The 18,670-nt window shown below is 52.2% G+C and overlaps 1 protein-coding gene across 1 annotated transcript; it reads right to left on the bottom strand.

Moving 5' to 3' along the window:
• Positions 1–571: 571 nt before the first annotated feature.
• Positions 572–8,066, bottom strand: LOC126029663 (zinc finger protein 883-like). The gene is made up of 5 exons (XM_049787974.1): positions 7,979–8,066; positions 6,355–6,481; positions 5,251–5,325; positions 4,005–4,087; positions 572–3,345 (listed from the first exon to the last, which is right to left on the bottom strand). The coding sequence occupies exons 1-5, from the start codon at positions 8,009–8,011 to the stop codon at positions 1,975–1,977; spliced, it is 1,689 nt and encodes a 562-aa protein (XP_049643931.1). The 5' UTR covers positions 8,012–8,066; the 3' UTR covers positions 572–1,974.
• Positions 8,067–18,670: the final 10,604 nt, after the last annotated feature.

Genomic DNA, 18,670 nt, shown 5'->3' with positions numbered 1-18,670 from the left:
GAGCACTGCTGAGTGAGCCTGGAAGCAGAGCCCTGATATCAGCAAGTGAAAGGGGCGTAGCTTGAGGCTCCCATCTCCGGGACCTCCAGCATGTGTTCGCCCCACACTTTGCTTTTGTGACTTTGGGGCATCTTGGGAGGGGTTAGGGGGTAGTGCTAGAGGGGCCCTCCAGGGTTACCCCAGTCCCAGATGGCAAAACGGCTCACATGAGCACATCCACTTCACATGCCAAGCCCTGGCCCTGGCTTCGGCCCCCCCACATTAGGAGGGCCAGCCTTGGACTCAGCAGCAGGCAGAAAGACCCCCACAGCTGGGTCCTGGGGACTCTGGGGTAAAAGGCCTGGACAGGGGTCTTGGATCCACATCAAAAAATGCAGGGGTTTGGGTCAGAGTGATAGCACAGCTGTTAAAGCACTTGCCTTGCCCATGGCCAACTCAGGTTCAATCCCCGCTATTCCATAGGGCCCCTAAGCACCACAGAGCCTGGAGGGACCTCTGAGCCTGGAGCCAGGAGTGACCTTTGAGCCCAGAATCAGGGTCAGTCCTGAGCACTGCTGGGTGGTGGCCCAAATATAAGGGGGAAAGGAACCCAAAAAATGTGAGGTTGCAGGTGGGCTGGGAAGCATATTTGGGGTGAAGAAACAATTGTGACCCTCCTAATTCCTGGATGGGGCATCCAAGCCCCCTAGACTGGGGAACTGGGGTGATGAGTCCCCCAAGGGCATATGGCCCGGTTCTAACCTCTTTTCTTTTCCATTTATCCGAAGTGTCACCCATAAATAGTTACGGGGGGAAAGCGAGGTGGCTAGGCGGGATCAGGCAATCCTGCGAAGGTTACAAATGGATTTTGTCGCTGTCTTAGCTCTCAAGTCTAGTGACTACTGCCGAGCCTGGGGCTGAATGTGGGCCGGGGAGCATGGTGGGTGGGGGGTACGGGGGGGGGGGCTGGGGTCCTGGGTATGGCAGGCAAACCGGGTGGCGTTGGCAGCACTGCATCCCGGGGCCCCCAAAAACCTTGTGAGGGGAGTTTCCCCTCCTCTTCCAAATAAAGTCACTGGTGGCCTGAACAGGCCAAATCCATCAGAATCCAGGAACTGAACAGAGAAAGCAGCAGGGGTGAGGCTGGGCCCACCACAGCAGGGCAGCTCTAGAAAAGTCCAGAATGTCTCCTCCCTGGGGAGAGAGGGGCTCTCACACTCCCATGTCTGCTCCTCTTGGGTATCCGGCAGTCATGGATGTGTGAGTACCCGGGTACTCAGTACTAATACCCAGCAAGTACCTGAGTATTTAGTACTCACACCCAACTCCTGGGTACCTAGTACCCAAATGCCTATTAATACTCGCATTGTGTCTGTGGATGGGCTGGGCGGGGGGTGGAGCACTTGAGAACCGGTGTCCCCCTTTCCCGGTTTGGGGGTCCCCTTACTTCTGCTTGGGTCCACAGCGGGGCAGCTGGAGAGTCCCAGAGTCCAGCTCCTCCACACGGCAGAGAGGAAGCAGTGCAGGGCTGTACAGTCCTGGGAGCCAAAGAGCTGCCCTCAGCCTCCATACACTGGATGCTTTCCCCGGTGCCAGAAGGCAGGGAAGGGTTTAGGGGGACAGCTGAACACTCCTCCCTGGGGATGGGCAGGGAAGGAGGGTGCTCCTGAGTTTCCCTGGGCTGTGAGCACATGGCAAGGCAGAAAGAAACCCAGTTCCCCCTTCCCAGTGCCTTCTAGATGCTTCTAGAACCTTCTCGAACTTTCTCTCCAGAGCTTCTCCAATGATTAGCAAGCAAGCGGGCCACATTCGGGAGTAACCTCCCTCTCCAACATCAATATTCTGCGTCTTTGTTTTGTTTTTCAGGGCCATACACAAGGGGCCAGCAGGACCTGGCCTCGAACCATGGCATGGCCCAGCTAAACCCCTCGCTTCCAGCAAAGCGCAGGAGCTGGGATCATCCTGGCTTGGGGGGTTGGCTGGGGAGTGCCCTTCCTACAGGCCGATGACCTCCCTCCAGTGCACCTCTTCATGTTTGGCCAGCTGCGAGAAGAGGGAGAAGCAATCGCCACACTCCTGGCATCGGTAGGGCGTCTCGTTGCCACTGTGGATCTTCATGTGGGCCGTGAGGCCCGATGAGTTAAGGAAGGTCCGGCCACACTCGGTGCAGGCGAAGGCCTGGTCGCCCACATGGGACCGTTTGTGCAGCAGCAGGCTGGAGGCCTTGGCGAAGGCCTTGCCGCACAGGTCGCAATAGTAGCGCCTCTCATTGTGCGAGTGCAGGTGCTTGGTGAGGCGCGTGGAGGCCGTGAAGGCCTTGCCACACTTCTTGCACACGTAGGGCTTCTCGCCCGTGTGCGAGCGCTTGTGGATGACCACGTAGGACGAGGTGGTGAAGGTCTTGCCGCAGAGGTTGCACTGGAAGGGCTTCTCGCCCGTGTGCGTGCGGAAATGCTTGGTGAGGTTGGACGACGACGAGAAGGCCCGGCCGCACTTGTCGCACTTGTAGGGCTTCACCCCGGTGTGGATCTTGACGTGCTCGCTCAGGCCCGACGACTTGAGGAAGCACTTGCCACACTCGGGACATTCGTAGGGCTTCTCGGAGTTGTGGATCTTCATGTGCTCGGCCAGGCCCGAGGCCTTGGAGAAGGCCTTGCCGCACTCGGGACACTTGTAGGGCTTCTCTCCGCTGTGTATCTTCACATGCTTGGTGAGCACCGAGGAGCGTGTGAAGGCCTTGCCACACTCCCTGCACTCGTAGGGCTTTTCCCCTGTGTGCACCCGTTTGTGGATGAGCGTGTACGAAGAGCTGGTGAAGGTCTTGCCGCAGATGTTGCACTGGAACGGCTTCTCGCCCGTGTGCGTGACAAAGTGGCGCGTGAGCTTGGGCAGCGAGCCGAAGGCCCGCCAGCACTTGTCGCACTTGAAGACTTTCTCTTCCCCTGCCACGGTGGTGGCACTGACAGTGGGGTTGCTCCCGGGTGGCCCCGACGGCAGCGACAGTGGCAGCGGCGGGCAGGCTGATCCTAGTGGGTCGACCAGATGAGCAGGCCATGACAGGTCAAGCCCGTATTCACCCGAGTAGGTATAGGGGTCCAGGCCTGGGTGTACCTGGGGATGGAGGTGGACACATGAAGAGGCCCCAAATAACATGCCAGGCTTCCCGGCCAGGACTCCATCAACAGTGGCTGCGGTTTCGGGGAGATGCAGGGACTCCAGAGACGGTGGACGCTTGGGGTCCAGGAAGTCTCCCCCACACTCGTCGTCATCTTCTGAGGTGGCCCCTCCGCACGGCGTCTCCCCCGCAGCCACGAAGTCCTTCTCGTACTGGGCACACTCGTAGTCTTCCCACTCCTCGATTTGCTCCTGGCAGGCGATAGAGAAGCAAATAGTCACCCCGACATTTTCTAGACTCTCAGAATAGGGCAAACCATCTTCAGCTTGGACCACGATTTCTTTTTTCCTTTTCCTCCTTCTTTTTGTTTTTGGGTCACACTCAGGGAACCCTATGGGATGCTGAGGATCGCACCCGGGTTGGTGTATATAAAGTTAGCACCCTTGGAGCTGGAGTGATAGCACAACAAAGAGAGTGCTTGCTTTCTATAGGGCTGACTCGGGTTCTATTCCCAGTATCCCATACAGGTTCCTGAGCACCATAAATGATCCTTGAGTACAGAGTCAGGGGTCATCTCTGAGTACTACCAGGTGTGGCCCCAAAACAAAACAAAATAAAAGCCACATCATGGGCATTGGCCACAGCCTGGAATGTTTCATATCATGCCCAGAAATTCTTGATCTCTCTAACATTTTGTCATCATTGGGGGACCGAGTCCCCATGGAAGTAGTACTGGCTTGTGTCCAGTGGGGTATCGGGGCTCCCCAGACTACAGTGAGTAAGTCTCAGGCGAGTGACGTTGATCTGAGAGTCACTCCTCCTGTGGAGGCGCCATGTTCTGTGTGACAACATCTTCCGACCTTCCCAAGATGGAGAATAGGAAGCCTCTGCCTAGACTTCCTGCTCTTACCGTTTTGATTTGAACAGACGTTTCCTTCTCCGCAGTCAATGGTTCGGTATCAGACTCTGTGTTCTGAAGTTGACCTTCACATTCTAGGAGGAGAGAAGGTCAAATTAAGATTCATGTTTGGGGCTGGTGGTTCTAGATCCCATCCGGTGGACCTCAGGGCTGACTCTTGGCTCTGTGCTCAAGGGACACTATGGGGTACCTGGGATTGAACCCAAGTAGGCCATATACAAGGCAAATGCCCTCTTCATTGTCCTATCCCTCTGGCCCCTAAAATGTAAGAATTTGCCTAACATGACAATTGAGGGGCTAAAGAGAGACAGTGAGGAGGGTACTTGTTCTGCATGCGGCTGACCTGAGTTCGATAACTGGCACCCCACAATGTCCCCCAAGCCATTTCGGGAGTGATCCCTGAGTATAGAACCAGGAGTCATCCCTGAGCACCACCAGGGGTGGTTCCCTTTTTTCCCCCAAACCAATAACATAGTTGGAGATAAAAATGTAGTTCACTGCTATTATCATCATGAAAAACTTATATACGACTGTAAACCAGTAATACATCAATGAGACGTTTAGAAACCATCACTTTTAAAATGCAACAAATAATTTTGTGACTATCACCCAGAATTTAAATTTGTTTTCCTTTTGGTTATGGAGTCATACCCTTTGATGCTCAGGGCTAACTCTTGGCTCTGTGCCAAGAGATCCAAGTTCAGGGATCTCTCCTGGCGGTGCTCAGGGAACCCTATGGGATGCCAGAGATCAAACCTGGGTTGGCCACATTCCAGACCAGCACCTCCTTGCTGTGCTATGGCAGGAAATTTGGAGTCAATAGTATGTCTATGAGAGTGATTATCTTCAGCCTTTTGAAAGTATAATCAGGGGCCCGGAGAGATAGCACAGCGGTGTTTGCCTTGCAAGCAGCCAATCCAGGACCAAAGGTGGTTGGTTCGAATCCCGGTGTCCCATATGGTCCACTGTGCCTGCCAGGAGCTATTTCTGAGCAGACAGCCAGGAATAACCCCTGAGCACCGCTGGGTGTGGCCCAAAATCCAAAAAAAAAAAAAAAAGAAAGTATAATCAGGTTAGATTTCCTGAGCTTTCTGGATTTGGGTATTGGGGCTACCTGGTAGGGTCTAGTATCCATGCAGACCATTGAACCACCCTCCCAGTGCTCTCCCTTTCTCCCCTCCATTCAATTCACACACCCTCAATATCCCCTTCCACAGTGACCACCTTAGATCCTCACCTCCCTCCACGGCTCTCAGGTCTTCTTCTTCCTCTTCCAGCCAAGACATTGCACTGGATTTCAGCTCAGGATTCCCTGTGTGGGGAAGATGCATTCATGTCAACAGTTCCACTGAAACAATGACCAGTAAGGCCGGAATGAAAGCACAGTAGGTAGGGCATTTATTTGCCTGGTACTTGGCTGGCCCAGGTTCAATTCCCAGCACCCTATAGGGTTCCTTAGTAACAACCTCAGAGCACAGAGCTAGGAGTAAGCCTTGAGCACTGCCAAAAAAAATAAAAATAAAAAAACTAGGGGCTGGGGCGACAGCACAGCGAGCAGGGCACTTGTCTGACATGCGGCTGACCCAGATTCAATCCCCAACATACCAAATAGTCCCCTGAGCCCACCAGGAGTGATTCTCGAGTGCAGAGCCAGGTGTGGCCCAAAAAGCAAAACCAACAACAATAAAACCCAAACAAAACAAACAAAAGAAATAATACTTACCTTCCTATTAACTTAATAACTTCCTATAACTAAGTTCTATAGTTATTCCTGTAACTTAAGTTCTATATTTCTACTACTTTTTTTTTTTTTGGAGAAGATTTTGGGCTGGAAGCCACACCCAGTGATGCTTAGAACTGACTCCTGTCTCTGTGTTCAGGAATCACTTCTTTTTTTTTTTTTGTTTTGTTTTTGTTTTTTGGGCCACCCGGCGGTGCTCAGGGGTTACTCCTGGCTGTCTGCTCAGAAATAGCTCCTGGCAGACACGGGGGACCATATGGGACACCAGGATTCGAACCAACAACCTTTGATCCTGGATCGGCTGCTTGCAAGGCAAACACCGCTGTGCTATCTCTCCGGGCCCAGAAATCACTTCTGAAGCTGCTCAAGGGACCTCATGGGATGCCAAGGAATCGAATCTGGGTCAGGTGCATGCAAGGCCAACACCCTCCCCAGTGTCCAGGTGCTTTGATGTCACAGCAGATGGCTCCCAATGCTGAGAACACAGATCTATCCTGGAAATGAGGATCGTCCTTGGGTCATATTGGAAGGACCTGGCTGTGTGCAGAGAAGTGCTTTTGTGGATGTCAGCCGCACAGGCGGCCCCAGGGCGACTCTCACCTACAGCCCGCAGGTGCTGGCAGGTCTCCAGCATCACGTCCTTGTAGAGTTTCCTCTGCGAGGTGTCCAGGCAGGTCCACTCCTCTGGGGTAAAACTCACGGCCACATCGGGGAAGGTCACCGCATCCTGAGCCAGCACATGGGGGTATATGTGTCAGGGCCCCACCCCTTCTTGCATTCTGGGCTTGAGAATAGGACCCTCCCTCCCCAGGACTATTCATGGTCTTAGAGGGTCTCTCCCCTCAGAGATCATCACCCTAAATTTGGGGGAGTTCGGAGGCACACCAAGGAGTGTTCTGAGCTGCTTCCTGGCTCTGTCCTTGGGGGACCATATGGGGTCTTGGCAGGGTCTTGGGAGGCCCCTCCCCTAATTCTAAATTTTCAGGGTTTTGAAGTCACCTCTGTGCTCAGGGCTGCCTCCTGGCTCTGCGTTCAGGGGACCATATGGGGTCCTGGCAGAGCTCAGGGGACCATATGGGATGCTGGCAAGCGCCCCCCGCACTGTCCTATCTCTCCGCCCCTGGATATTCATCTGTACAGTCATGTCGAAACTTGCTCCAGAAATGGCTCCAAGGATATAAGAGTCGCTAAAGGAGTCCAGCTGGTACTGCATATGGCCCCTGGGCCCTGCCAGGAGGGATCCCTGAGCACAAGCCAGGAGTGGTCCAAAGCCCCATCACCCCACCTTGCCCCTTCCAAAAAACAGAGTCACATAAAATGATCTCAGTGACCCCAAAATCTCTCGCCTGAATTCCATCCTAAAGCACGATGCTAGACACATTCACTGATGAAACTTGAATGCCTGAGAAATGTATGCGCCCTCCCACTTTACTCGAGACTTCAGCAAAACAATGATAATAAAGGCCGGAGCGATAGCACAGCAGGGAGGGTGTTTGCCTTGCACACGGCCAAACCTATTTCGATCCCCAGCATCCCATCTGGTCCCCCAAGCCTGCCAGGAGCAATTCCTAAGAGCCAGCAGTAACCCCTGACCATATCTGGGTGTGGCCCAATCAACCCGAAACAGCAACAATAAAAAAATCCAACAGACAGGCCAGAGAGATAGCAGAGGGGAGGGCGTTGGCCCTGCATGCAACTGACCTGGGATCCATAGCCAACACCCCATAAGGACCCCCAAGACTGCTAGGAGCATTTCTGTGCACAAAGCCAGGAGGAACCCCTGAACACTGCCAGGTGTGGCCCCCAAGCCAAAATAAAATAAATCCAAAAGAATATTGCTACAGGAGGGGCTGGCGAGGCGGCGCTAGAGGTAAAGTGTCTGCCTTGCAAGCGCTAGCCAAGGAAGGACCGCGGTTCAATCCCCCGGCATCCCATATGGTCCCCCAAGCCAGGGGCAATTTCTGAGTGCTTAGCCAGGAGTAACCACTGAGCATCAAACAGGTGTGGCCCAAAAACAAACAAACAAACAAAAAAAGAATATTGCTACAGGAGACAGGAATTCAAGGGCTAAACTATGCTGCTCACCCATAACCTTTTCCCTGGGGGGATCCCCCACCACTTGCATTTCTGTCCTAGAGAGAGCTGAGCTGGCCTGAGCCTCTCCACAAAGGGACCCCAGGAGGGGCCACTTGGGGGGGGGGCAAGGCTGGACTGACCCACTTACCTGTGGACCCTCTGTCCAGGTGGTCATCTCCATCCTTCTGGCCTCTGGTTCGTCCTAGGGGGATGAGCTGGAAGAACCCCAATAAGGCATAAGCCCCAAAACTTGGAACTCACTGACATTTAACACTAAAAGATCAAGTAATTTCCCCTTCCCTCTAAATGCGAGATTTCCCACATGGGAGCACTGATGAATGAAACCATGCTGGGGGTGAGGGGGCCAGGTGTTGACTCCCCACCAAGAACTGAATGAGAGTTCCTTTGCTTTGTTTTTGTCCGCCCCCCCCCCCCCCCCAGTGCTCAGGGCTGACTCCTGGGCTCTGTGCTCCAAGGTAATTCCTGGCAGTGCTCAGGGGACTATAGGGAAGCCTGGAATTGAACCTGGGTCAGCTGTGTGTAAACAAGTGCCAACCCCATTGTACTATTAGGCCACCCCCCAAAAATATAGTTTCAGGTAAGTCTCGGTAAAGAATCATGAGCTAGGTAAATCTTCACTTGGTAAAGCAAGAGAAGAAAAAGGGTGAAATGTAGTAAAGGGTTAAGGAGTTTGCCTTGCACAAAACTGGTCCTGGTTCAATCCCTTGTACCCTATTAAATGTGACCCCCAAGCACAGAACCAGAAGTCAGCCCTGAGCACTGCTGAGTGTATCCACTGAGCCCACCCACCCCCAAAAAACCTATTATCTATAAAAAATGTAGTTGAATTGGAGAAAAGTTCAATAAAAAGGAATAAAAATAAATTGGGGACTGGAAAGATAGTACAGCGGGTAAGTGCTTGCTTTACACAAAGCTGATACACACGTGATGAGCCTGGAATCACATACCATCAAATAATGTGCTCATGGCTGGAGACAAAATACTCAAGTTGGTTATTAAAAAAAAAAATAAAAAAAAAAAGAATAAAGGGCCAGAGCGATAGCACAGTGGTAGGGTGTTTGATCCCTGGCATCCCATATGGTTCCCCGAGCCTGCCAGGAGTGAATTCTGAGCACTGCTGGGTGTGGCCCAAAGACCAAAGTAAAAAAAGGAAAAGAAACAGGAGCCGGAGCAATAGCGCAGAGAACAGCAGGTAGGGTGTTTGCCTCACACACAGCCAACCTGGGTTCAAACCCCAGCATCTCATATGGTCACCTGAGCACTGTACCAGGAGGGATTCCTGAGTGCAGAGCCAGGAATAAGCCCTGAGCATCACCAAATGTGGCTTAAAATGAAAGAAAAGAAGATAAGGATAGAATGAAAGGAAAGAAAGAAGGAAAGAAAGGAAGAAAGAAACAGAAAGAAAGAAAGAAAGAAAGAAATAAATAAAGAAAGAAAGAAAGAAAGAAAGAAAGAAAGAAAGAAAGAAATGAAGGAAGGAAGGAAGGAAGGAAGGAAGGAAGGAAGGAAGGAAGGAAAAGAAAGGAAGGAAGGAAGGAAGGGAAAGAAAGAAAGAAAGAAAGAAAAGAAAGAGAAAGAAAGAAAGAATGAAAGAAAGAAAGAAAAAGAAAGGAAAGAAAGAAAGAAAGAAAGAAAGAAAGAACGGAAGAAAGAAAGAAAGAAAGAAAGAAAGAAAGAAAGAAAGAAAGAAAGAAAGAAAGAAAGAAAGAAAGAAAGAACGGAAGAAAGAAAGAACGGAAGAAAGAAAGAAAGAAAAAGAAAGAAAGAAAGAAAGAAAGAAAGAAAGAAAGAAAGAAAGAAAGAAAGAAAGAAAGAAAGAAAGAAAGAAAGAAAGAAAGAAAAGAAAAGAAAGACATCATTTCAATCATGGATCAGATTTTACTGGCTGCCAAATTTTATGATTTCTCCTCTGCCTGTAGAAATATGCTTATGCAGAAGAACTATGCAGAAGAAAATACGCTTAGTCCAAGTCTCTCCTGTTAATGGTAACTTGAAAAAAGATATATATTTTTTTTGGAGAGGGGAATAAGGGAACACATCGGCTCTGTTCAGGATTCGCTCCTAGTTGTCGATCCAAATGAGCCACAGTACAGCAAGTAGGGTGCTTGCCTTGCACCCACCCAGTTAATCCAACTCTGATCCCCAGTACCCCAGAACCACCATGAGTAATTTTGAGCACCTCTGGGTGTGGTCCAAAAACAAACAAACAAAAACCCTCAGTCATTCTGGAATGAATATTTTTAAAATGCTAAACCTGTTAAGTTCAGCTAAGGATACAGACGAATATATATATATATATATATATATATATATATATATATATATATATATATATATTTGGGGGGCACACCCAGCTGTGCTCAGGGCTTACTCCTGGCTGTACACTCAGGGAATCACTCCTGATGGGTCTCAGAGGACATTATGGGGTACCAGGATCAAACCCTGACCAGCTGTGTGCAAGGCAAGCACCCTCCCCACTGTACCACTAGCTCTCCAGTCCCAATTATTTTGTTTAAACTTTATTCATTGATTGATTGGTTTTTGGGCCACCCCTAGCGTTGCTCAGGGTCCACTCCTGGCTCTACACTCAAAAATCACCCCTGGCAGGCTGGGGGACCATATGGGATGCCAGGAATAGAACGGAACTGGGTCCCTCCCAGGTTGGCCCCATGTAAGGCAAATGCCCTACTGCTGTGCTATCTCTCCAGCCCCCCTAGATGAGTATTCTTAATTTTCCCCCCCAGAAGATCAATTTTATCCCTAACTCCATACACGAGTGTGCACTCTCTTTTTATACTTAAGTATGAGTTATCTTTCTTTTTTCTTTTTGTCTGTTGTCTGTTGGGGCCACACCCGGCGTTGCTCAGGGCCTCCTCCCGGCCCTGCGCTCAGGAATCACTCCTTGATGGTGCACTGGGGACCCGATAGGAGGCCGAGGATCGAACCCAGAGATGAGTTGCCTGCAAGGCAAGGGGCCTCCCCAGCTACCCTACCACTCGGGCTCCAACGGAGCTGTATTATCTCTCTTCCCCGCAGGCAGGTAACTTTCCCACCGGCCGAGGCATCACCTCGGAGCATCCCAGGAGGGACCAACTCCGAGCATCCCCGCACCCGCCTGCAACCTTCTTCCTTTCCCCGCAGCGCCTGCAAACGCTTTGGAGAGCAGGAAAAGAGAAAAACAAAACAAAACAAAAAAAAAAAAGTGCAAAGACAAAGAAGAATTCTAAAGCCAAACTTTTGCTTGCATGCAGTCGGGCAGGCTCTCTGGAACAAACTGGATCCCCTAAAAATACTTACCCCGACACTCGGGGTTCGCTGAGGTCCGGGGAAGAACCCGAGAGCTTGCAACAGGGGGGTTTGCGGGTACACCTGAGTCAGTTGCCCCCTCCGGGAGAAAATCCTGGGTCTCCTGCAGAAAGAAATAAAGCACCCAGGTTACTCGCACCCTGGCTGTGGGATTTTTGGGGGGGGGGACTAGGACCCCCGGAGCACGTGGGAGACCCCCCTTCGGCGCCCCCCAATTGAACCCCCCAATGAGAGCAGCCTCTTGCAGGGGGGTGTGCAGGGCGGCTGGGGGTGATCGGGCCTGTCCGAGGCGGCCCCTGGGCACCCCTTGGAGCAAAGCATCCCAGCCCGACCCCTCGGACCCCGGTCCAGCGGCCTCCCGCGCCACCCCCGGCTCACTGATGGGTTTCGGGGTACGACGACTCGCCCGACTCTCTCCCCCGACGCAGCCACCAGACAAAAAGGTCCAGCGATCCGTTGACGCCACTTCCGTTTCCTGCCCGCCCCTTAAAGGGCCAGCCCGGGGGGCCCCCCGTGGACACCCCAACTGGCCCCCACCAGGGTTTTGTTTTGTTTTTTTTTTGCAAAGACGCGGCCGCTGCGCAAGGCCCCGGGTGCGCTTCCAGACACGGAGCGCTTAGCCTTTTTGCGCGCGGGAGGCCCCGAGCTCGATCCCTGTCCAGCGAAGTTGGGGGGGGGGGATAAAATTTATATCAATTCAAAGGAAAGAAGAGACATTGCACCTCCTTATTGTGCGGACCGTTGCGGCTCAGGTCAAGGTTAAAGCCCTGGGCTGGGCGGGGCCCGGGCGGGGTTTGTGCCCAAGCTGAAGGCGGTCCTTGGGGGAATCCAGTTTGTCTTCCAGTTTTGTCTTTCTTCCAGCATCTCCAGGTTCTGAGTCTTAGAGACCCCCCCAAAGCTTCTAAGAATACCAAGTTTTCTTCTTGGGGTCCAGCTAATATTCTATGAAGGCAATCCGGATTTTTATTTTATTTTATTTTTGGTTTGGTTTTCTTGGGTCATGCCTGGCTGGCGGTGCTCAGGGCTGACTACTTGCTCTGTGCTCAGGGGATCATTCCTGGCAGTGCTTGGGGGGGGGGGTACCCCTATGGGATGCCGGGGATCAAACCCAGGTTGAACAGCTTGCAAGGCAAATGCCCCCACCGCTGTGCTATCCTCGGCCCCACACACCCCAGCTTTGTGTTTGTTTTAGTGCCACACCTGGCGTTGCTCTGGAGTTGCTGACTCCTGGCTCTGCCTTCCAGTGACTCTGGGTGGGGTTGCGGGGAGCCTAAAGGGGTGCTGGGAATCAAATCCTGTCAGCTGCGTGCAAGGGAAGCGCCCTTCCTGCTGAACTACCTCTCCAGGGTCCTCCCTGAAGCCCGTTTTTAGTTTTTTTTTTTAATTTTTATGCCCCACCCCTATATATTCTTTCTTTCTTTCTTTCTTTCTTTCTTTCTTTCTTTCTTTCTTTCTTTCTTTCTTTCTTTCTTTCTTTCTTTCTTTCTTTCTTTCTTTCTTTCTTTCTTTCTTTCTTTCTTTCTTTCTTTCTTTCTTTTCTTTCTTTCTTTCTTTCTTTCTTTCCTTCTTTCTTTCTCTTCTTTCTTTCTCTTCTTTCTTTTCTTTCTTTCTTTCTTTCATTCTTCCTTCCTTCCTTCCTTCCTTCCTTCCTTCCTTCCTTCCTTCCTTCCTTCCTTCCTTCCTTCCTTCCTTCTTTCTTTCTTTTTTTTTAGGGGTGTTTGGACCACACCGGGCAATGCTCAGGGGTTATTCCTGGCTCTGTGCTTAAAAGTCACTCCTGGCAGGCTCAGGGGATCATATGGAACGTAGGGTATTGAACCCGGGTCTGTCCCCGGTCGGCTTTGTGCAAGGCAAATGCCCTACGTCTGTACTATATCTCCAGCCCTCTTTTTGTGTTTTGGAGCTACGTTTGTCAGTGCTCAGTGCTCCTTCCTGACATTATTGGGGATCCCTATGCCGAGTGTTGAGGATTCTTTTTTTTGTTTGTTTGTTTTTTGTTTTTTTTTTTTTGGTTTTGGCTTTTGGGCCACACCCGGCGGTGCTCAGGGGTTACTCCTGGCTGTCTGCTCAGAAATAACTCCTGGCAGGCACGGGGGACCATATGGGACACCGGGATTCGAACCAACCACCTTTGGTCCTGGATCGGCTGCTTGCAAGGCAAACGCCGCTGTGCTATCTCTCCGGGCCCGAGTGTTGAGGATTCTAACCGGGGTGGGTTATCTGTAAGGTGATTACTGCCAGGTGTGGACCTCCCCACCCCTCCCCCCAAAATAACCCCAAAACTAAATAACAAGCTACAACAACATCTCAGTGCTTCTGCAAAGACTCCCCTGAAAGTAACCCACAGACCTGATTTCACTCATTCATGCGATGGATAAATGCAGCTAGTGAGTCGAAAGAAAAGAAAGAAAGAAAGAAAGAAAGGAAGGAAGGAAGGAAGGAAGGAAGGAAGGAAGGAAGGAAGGAAGGAAGGAAGGAAGGAAGGAAGGAAGGAAGGAAGGAAGGAAGGAAGGAAGGAAGGAAGGAAGGAAGGAAGGAAGGAAGGAAGGAAGGAAGGAAGGAAGGAAGAAATAGGTAAAAGTTGGGGCCGGGCGGTGGCGCTGGAGGTAAGGTGCCTGCCTTGCCTGTGCTAGCCTAGGACGGACCGCGGTTCGATCCCCCGGCGTCCCATATGGTCCCCCAAGAAGCCAGGAGCAACTTCTGAGCACATAGCCAGGAGTAACCCCTGAGCGTCACAGGGTGTGGCCCAAAAAAAAAAAAAAAAAAGAAATAGGTAAAAGCAAAGAAATCAACTTTTTCAAAAGCTTCCCCAAAACCTCTGCAGGGAGCCCCCTGCTGGGCTTCCTTCACACTTAGCATTCTTTTGGGGGTGTTGTTGGGGTGTTGTTGGGGAAAGGGGTGCCCCAAAACAAAAAACAATAGACCCCAAGACATCCCATCAAATCCAGATGTGTGCCAGGGAACTGGGATAGAAGGGAAGGGAAACCAGAGCTGCTGCCTGGGTGGGTAGGGACAGGAAAAGGTATGTATATGTGTGTGTTTGGGGGGACTGGGTGGGCTTGAAGGAGTGGCCAGTAGTATGACTGGGACACAGGCCAGTTTTGTTAACCCCGGGAAAAATCTTTCCTGGAGCACTGAAGGCTCACAGACCGTTTTATTTTGGGGGAGGATGCAGAGGTCTGGACCCCATCTGTTAGTGCTCAGGGATCACTCCAGGCTGGGTTGTGGAAGGACCCAATATGTGTTGGGGCCCCGGTCCAGCTGAGGGTGCCTGCGGTCTTTGCAGGTAAAAGGAATTGTTGCATTGAAAACTTCCTTTCCCGAGCTGGCTTCAGCGATCAGGGCGCCTGCATCCCACACCCCAAACCTGGTCCCCCAGCATCGCGGGGGTGGGGAGGTGCAGAGGGACCGCCGCGGTGACACCAGTGCCGCGGGGAAGCTTCATTTCCTGGGGCTCCTGCTTTGAGCCGGGCTGGAGGAGAAAGGGGGGGGGGTGCCGCGGGGATCTTTCCTCCCTACCCCCTGGGGTCCAAAAGGGGCCCGCCATCCGCCAAACCCTAGACCCCAAGCTCCCCGGGGTCAGGTCAGACCAGCTCCGTGGAATGCGCCTAGCCAAGTGCTCAGGGCCTGGCGCACACCCCAGAGCGAGGACCACTCAGGAAAGCCCGAGTGGGGGCCCCCAAGGAGAGCACTGGCTGGACCCCAGCAAGCGGGACCTCGGAAAAGAGAGTCAGGACAGATATCCGGCTTCAGTAGTTTGTGCAAGACCTGGACGTGGGCCCCCCTCGGCCATCCTGCACGATCTGTCGCGGCTGGGCACCTCTGCGGGGTCCCCAGGGCGAGCCCGTGGTGACCTCACCTTCAAGAGCATCCAACGCCCTTGGGCCTTGGGCCGGTGCCCAGAACAGCCGCCTCGCAGGGACGAAGGAGCCAGAAGGAGAGGCCCAGGCTGGGCCCACAGTGGGGGGGCCCCAAAAGCGTGAAAAGATGGAGCAGGCAATGTAGGCCGCGACCCTCGCCCCAGGCAGGCCAGCCGGGGTCGGCCACCTTTGCGCCTGCCACCGGGGAGGGACAATAAACAAACGGTGCCTAAGCCCCTGAGTTATGGACCTTTTGCAGGAGCTGAGATGACAGCGCAGGCCACGCCCTCCCGACGGCAAACTCCGCCCTAGCTGCCACTAGACCACGCCCACACAGCAACCAACCCTCACTCTGGCGATAAGCCCCGCCCCCGCTACCTCTAGGTCACGCCCACACGGAGATATCCCCGCCCTCGGCGGTAGTCCCCGCCTCCTCGGCGGCAAACCCCGCCCACACACAGCCTGACAACTCTCAAGCTAGAGGCCGACCCTAACACCCGTTATGGGCAGACCCCGCCCTGTTCGGCGGCAGGCCACGCCCCATTGCGGTCAGACCACGCCTATCCACCGCTATGCCGCGCCCTTTCATCACTTGGCCACGCCCCGCAGCGGCAGACCACTCCCATTCGGCGTCAGACTCCACCCACATGGTGAGCTGTCTTCCCTTCCTGCGGTAGGCCACGCCCCCTCCGGTGGCAAGCCACGCCCCGGCTTCTCTGGGACCGCCCACAGCGCTGGCTTCGCGGGTGGCCTGGGAGCCGTGCTGCAACGACCTGAATCCAGTCCAGGCCCCAAGCCCGTCCACCCCCATCTCCAGCCCTTGGAGACGCAGCTGCAGCCGGGGTTGTGGCTCGGCGCTAAGGCTTTGCCTGTGTGAGGCCGCGCGTTCCATTCTTCCCCCGACCGCACAAAACAACAAGCAACAAACCAAAACAAAACACACACGCTGGGACTAAAAGAGAAATTAATAAAAATAAAAAAAAGCAGCTCCACCGGACAGACCGTTGTGTTTTGCAGGCCGGAGGCCCGGGCTGAGGGCACCACCCAGGAGCAGCCCCAATTCACAGGGTGGGGGAGTCAGCCCTGAGCACCGCGGGGTGTGGTCCCCAAACAAACAAATGACAAAAGGCAGCTGCAGGAGAGCCTTGCAGTGAGCTGGCCCCGCTCCCACACCTCGCTGGGGACCAAGAAATAGACTCTAGGCCCGGCCAGCTGGCCTGAGCACTGACCCCAGACTGTTCCCCTTTTTGTGGCCTTTATGCCTCACCATTTGTCTCGTGTGTGTGTGTGTGTGTGTGTGTGTGTGTGTGTGTGTGTGTGTGTGTGTGTGTGTGTGGTGCATTTGATCTGTATAAAAAGCCTGGAATGGCTCAGCCAAAGCCAGAGGACAGTGGAAGGGCGTTTGTCTTGCCAACCGGAGTTTCATTCTGGACATCCCATAAGATCCCCGCAGAGCATTGCCAGGAGTAATGTCTGAGCGCAGAGCCATGAGTAAGCTCTTAACACTGCCAGGTGTGGCCCCCCAAAAACAAACAAGACTCCCCACAATTTGGGGTGTTGGAGCAATAGTACAGCAGGGAGGGCAATTTCCTTATTGTATGTGGTCCAGGGTTTGATCTTTGACACCCCAAATGGTCCCCAAACCCTGCTAGGAGTGATTGCTGAGCACAGTCAAACCTGAGTACTAACAGGTATGGCCCCCAAAACGTGAGTCTAGGACCCTCTCCTGCTGGCCATAATTTTGTGGCTGGTTGTGTGCAGGGAGTGACGAATCTGTCCATCTTTCCCCTCCGGCTGGCAGCTATTTCAGGGCACAGGTGGGCCAGATCCTCCAGACCTGGTGCTCCATGGCCACTTCCATGATGTGATGCATTTGAACACGGAATTTAGCGCTATTTTAGCCCAGTGGATGGAGCTTAGGAACTGGCCCAACAGGGGACAAACAATACCGGGGTTTTCTCAATTGGGGCTCATTCTCACATCAGGCGAGGTATGGAATAAATAACTTTTGGAGGGCAGAATGAACGGACAGTGGAGAGAGCTCTTGCCATGCACGTGACCAACAGTTTTATCCCCGGCATCTGGTATAGTCCTGGAAGCACTGCAACGAGTGATCTCTCCTGGTAGGCTGGAGGTCTAAATGGGGTTCTGGAATCGAACCCAGGTCAGCCACTTACAAGGCAAGTGTCCAATCCACTATTCTATTGTTAGGAACCCTAACACTATCTTCCAGCCCCTCACCAGGGCTTGTAATAAAGACTTTCCCTCAAGGGTCTGAGAGATAGCACAGCAATAGGGCATTTGCCTTGAAAGCAGCCGATCCAGGATAGATGGTGGTTCGAATCCCATATCCCATACTAGCCTGCCAGGAGTGATTTCTGAGTGCAGAGCCAGAAGTAATCCCTGAGCACTGCTGGGTGTGACCCCAAAACAAAACAAAACAAAACAGAAAGACTTTCCTTTCCTTCTTTTCTTTTCTCTCCTTCCTCCCTTCCTTTCTTCTTTCATTCACTCCTCCTTCCTCTACTTTCCTTCCTCTTCCCTTCTTTCCTTCCTTCCTCCTTCCTTCCTCTTTCTTTCTTTCTTTCTTTCTTTCTTTCTTTCTTTCTTTCTTTCTTTCTTTCTTTCTTTCTTTCTTTCTTTCTTTCTTTCTTTCTTTCTTTCTTTCTTTCTTTCTCTCTCTCTTTCTCTTTCTTTCTTTCTTTCTTTCTTTCTTTCTTTCTTTCTTTCTTTCTTCTTTCTTTCTTTCTTTCTTTCTTTCTTTCTTTCTTTCTTTCTTTCTTTCTTTCTTTCTTTCTTTCTTTCTTTCTTTCTTTCTTTCTTTCTTTCTTTCTTTCTTTCTTTCTTTCTTTCTTTTCTTTCTCTCTTTCTCCCTTCCACCTTCTCTCCCACCCTCTCTGCTGGAGGCTTACTTCTGGCTCAGCACTCAGAAATCTCTCCTGGCAGTGCAGTTGGGAGGGACTCTATGGGGTGCTGGGGATGGAAACCAGAGTCAGCCATGTGCAATGCAAACATCCTCCCTGCTGTGCTGTCACTCCAGCACCTGGAGACATCCTTGTAATGAGAGGGCCCCCCTCCCCCAACTGGGGTGTAATTTCTCTGTATCAATTGTCTCCCTGGACACCAAGTTCTCCCAATAACTTTCTCTTCCGGGGTGAATAGGGCACATGCCTTTTGGAAAAAAAACTATATTTTTATGACAATGTTCAGGGTTTACTCCTGGCTCTGCACTCAGGGATCATTCCTGGTTGTGCTTGGAGGACCCCATGGGATGCTGAGGAATAAGCCTGGGCTGCACGGGTGCAAGCAAGTGTCTCTCACCTCACCCCACACTATGCCATATTCCTTCTTGTCCTGAAAAAAACTAAACTTTTTTTTTTTTTTTTTGCCTTTTTGGGCTGCCTTAAGTAGCATGACTTTTCTTTTAAAGCAATTCCACTTCAGTTGCCAAATCAATCAACAGCTCTTTTCAGTGGCAGGAAATCACATTTATTTTATTTCTGGGAGGGGTAAACATGTGTGTTCTGGACTCCTGTGGTCCTCAGTACCCCCTTCCCCTAATCCCCCAGGAACCCCCAGAGCCCAGCTGGCTGGTGGTTCTCCCCTCAGAATGGAGCCTCTGTTGCTGCTCCCCATCCTCGGATGGTGGGGAG

Source organism: Suncus etruscus, chromosome 15, assembly GCF_024139225.1.
Source record: "Suncus etruscus isolate mSunEtr1 chromosome 15, mSunEtr1.pri.cur, whole genome shotgun sequence".
In the NCBI taxonomy this organism is placed as follows: Eukaryota; Metazoa; Chordata; class Mammalia; order Eulipotyphla; family Soricidae; genus Suncus; species Suncus etruscus.
The sequence above is the reverse complement of the archived record's forward strand: the minus strand, read 5'-3'. Positions and strand labels throughout refer to the sequence as shown.

Bases quoted from the DNA above. Each gene is read 5' to 3' on its own strand.
- LOC126029663 (XM_049787974.1), bottom strand. From the start codon at position 8,011: ATGGAGATGACCACCTGGACAGAGGGTCCACAG. The intron at 4,088-5,250 runs GTGAGGATCTAA...CTCTCCTCCTAG, and splicing joins CCTGAGAGCCGTGGAGGGAG to AATGTGAAGGTCAACTTCAG. The intron at 3,346-4,004 runs GTAAGAGCAGGA...ATCGCCTGCCAG, and splicing joins CGTCTGTTCAAATCAAAACG to GAGCAAATCGAGGAGTGGGA.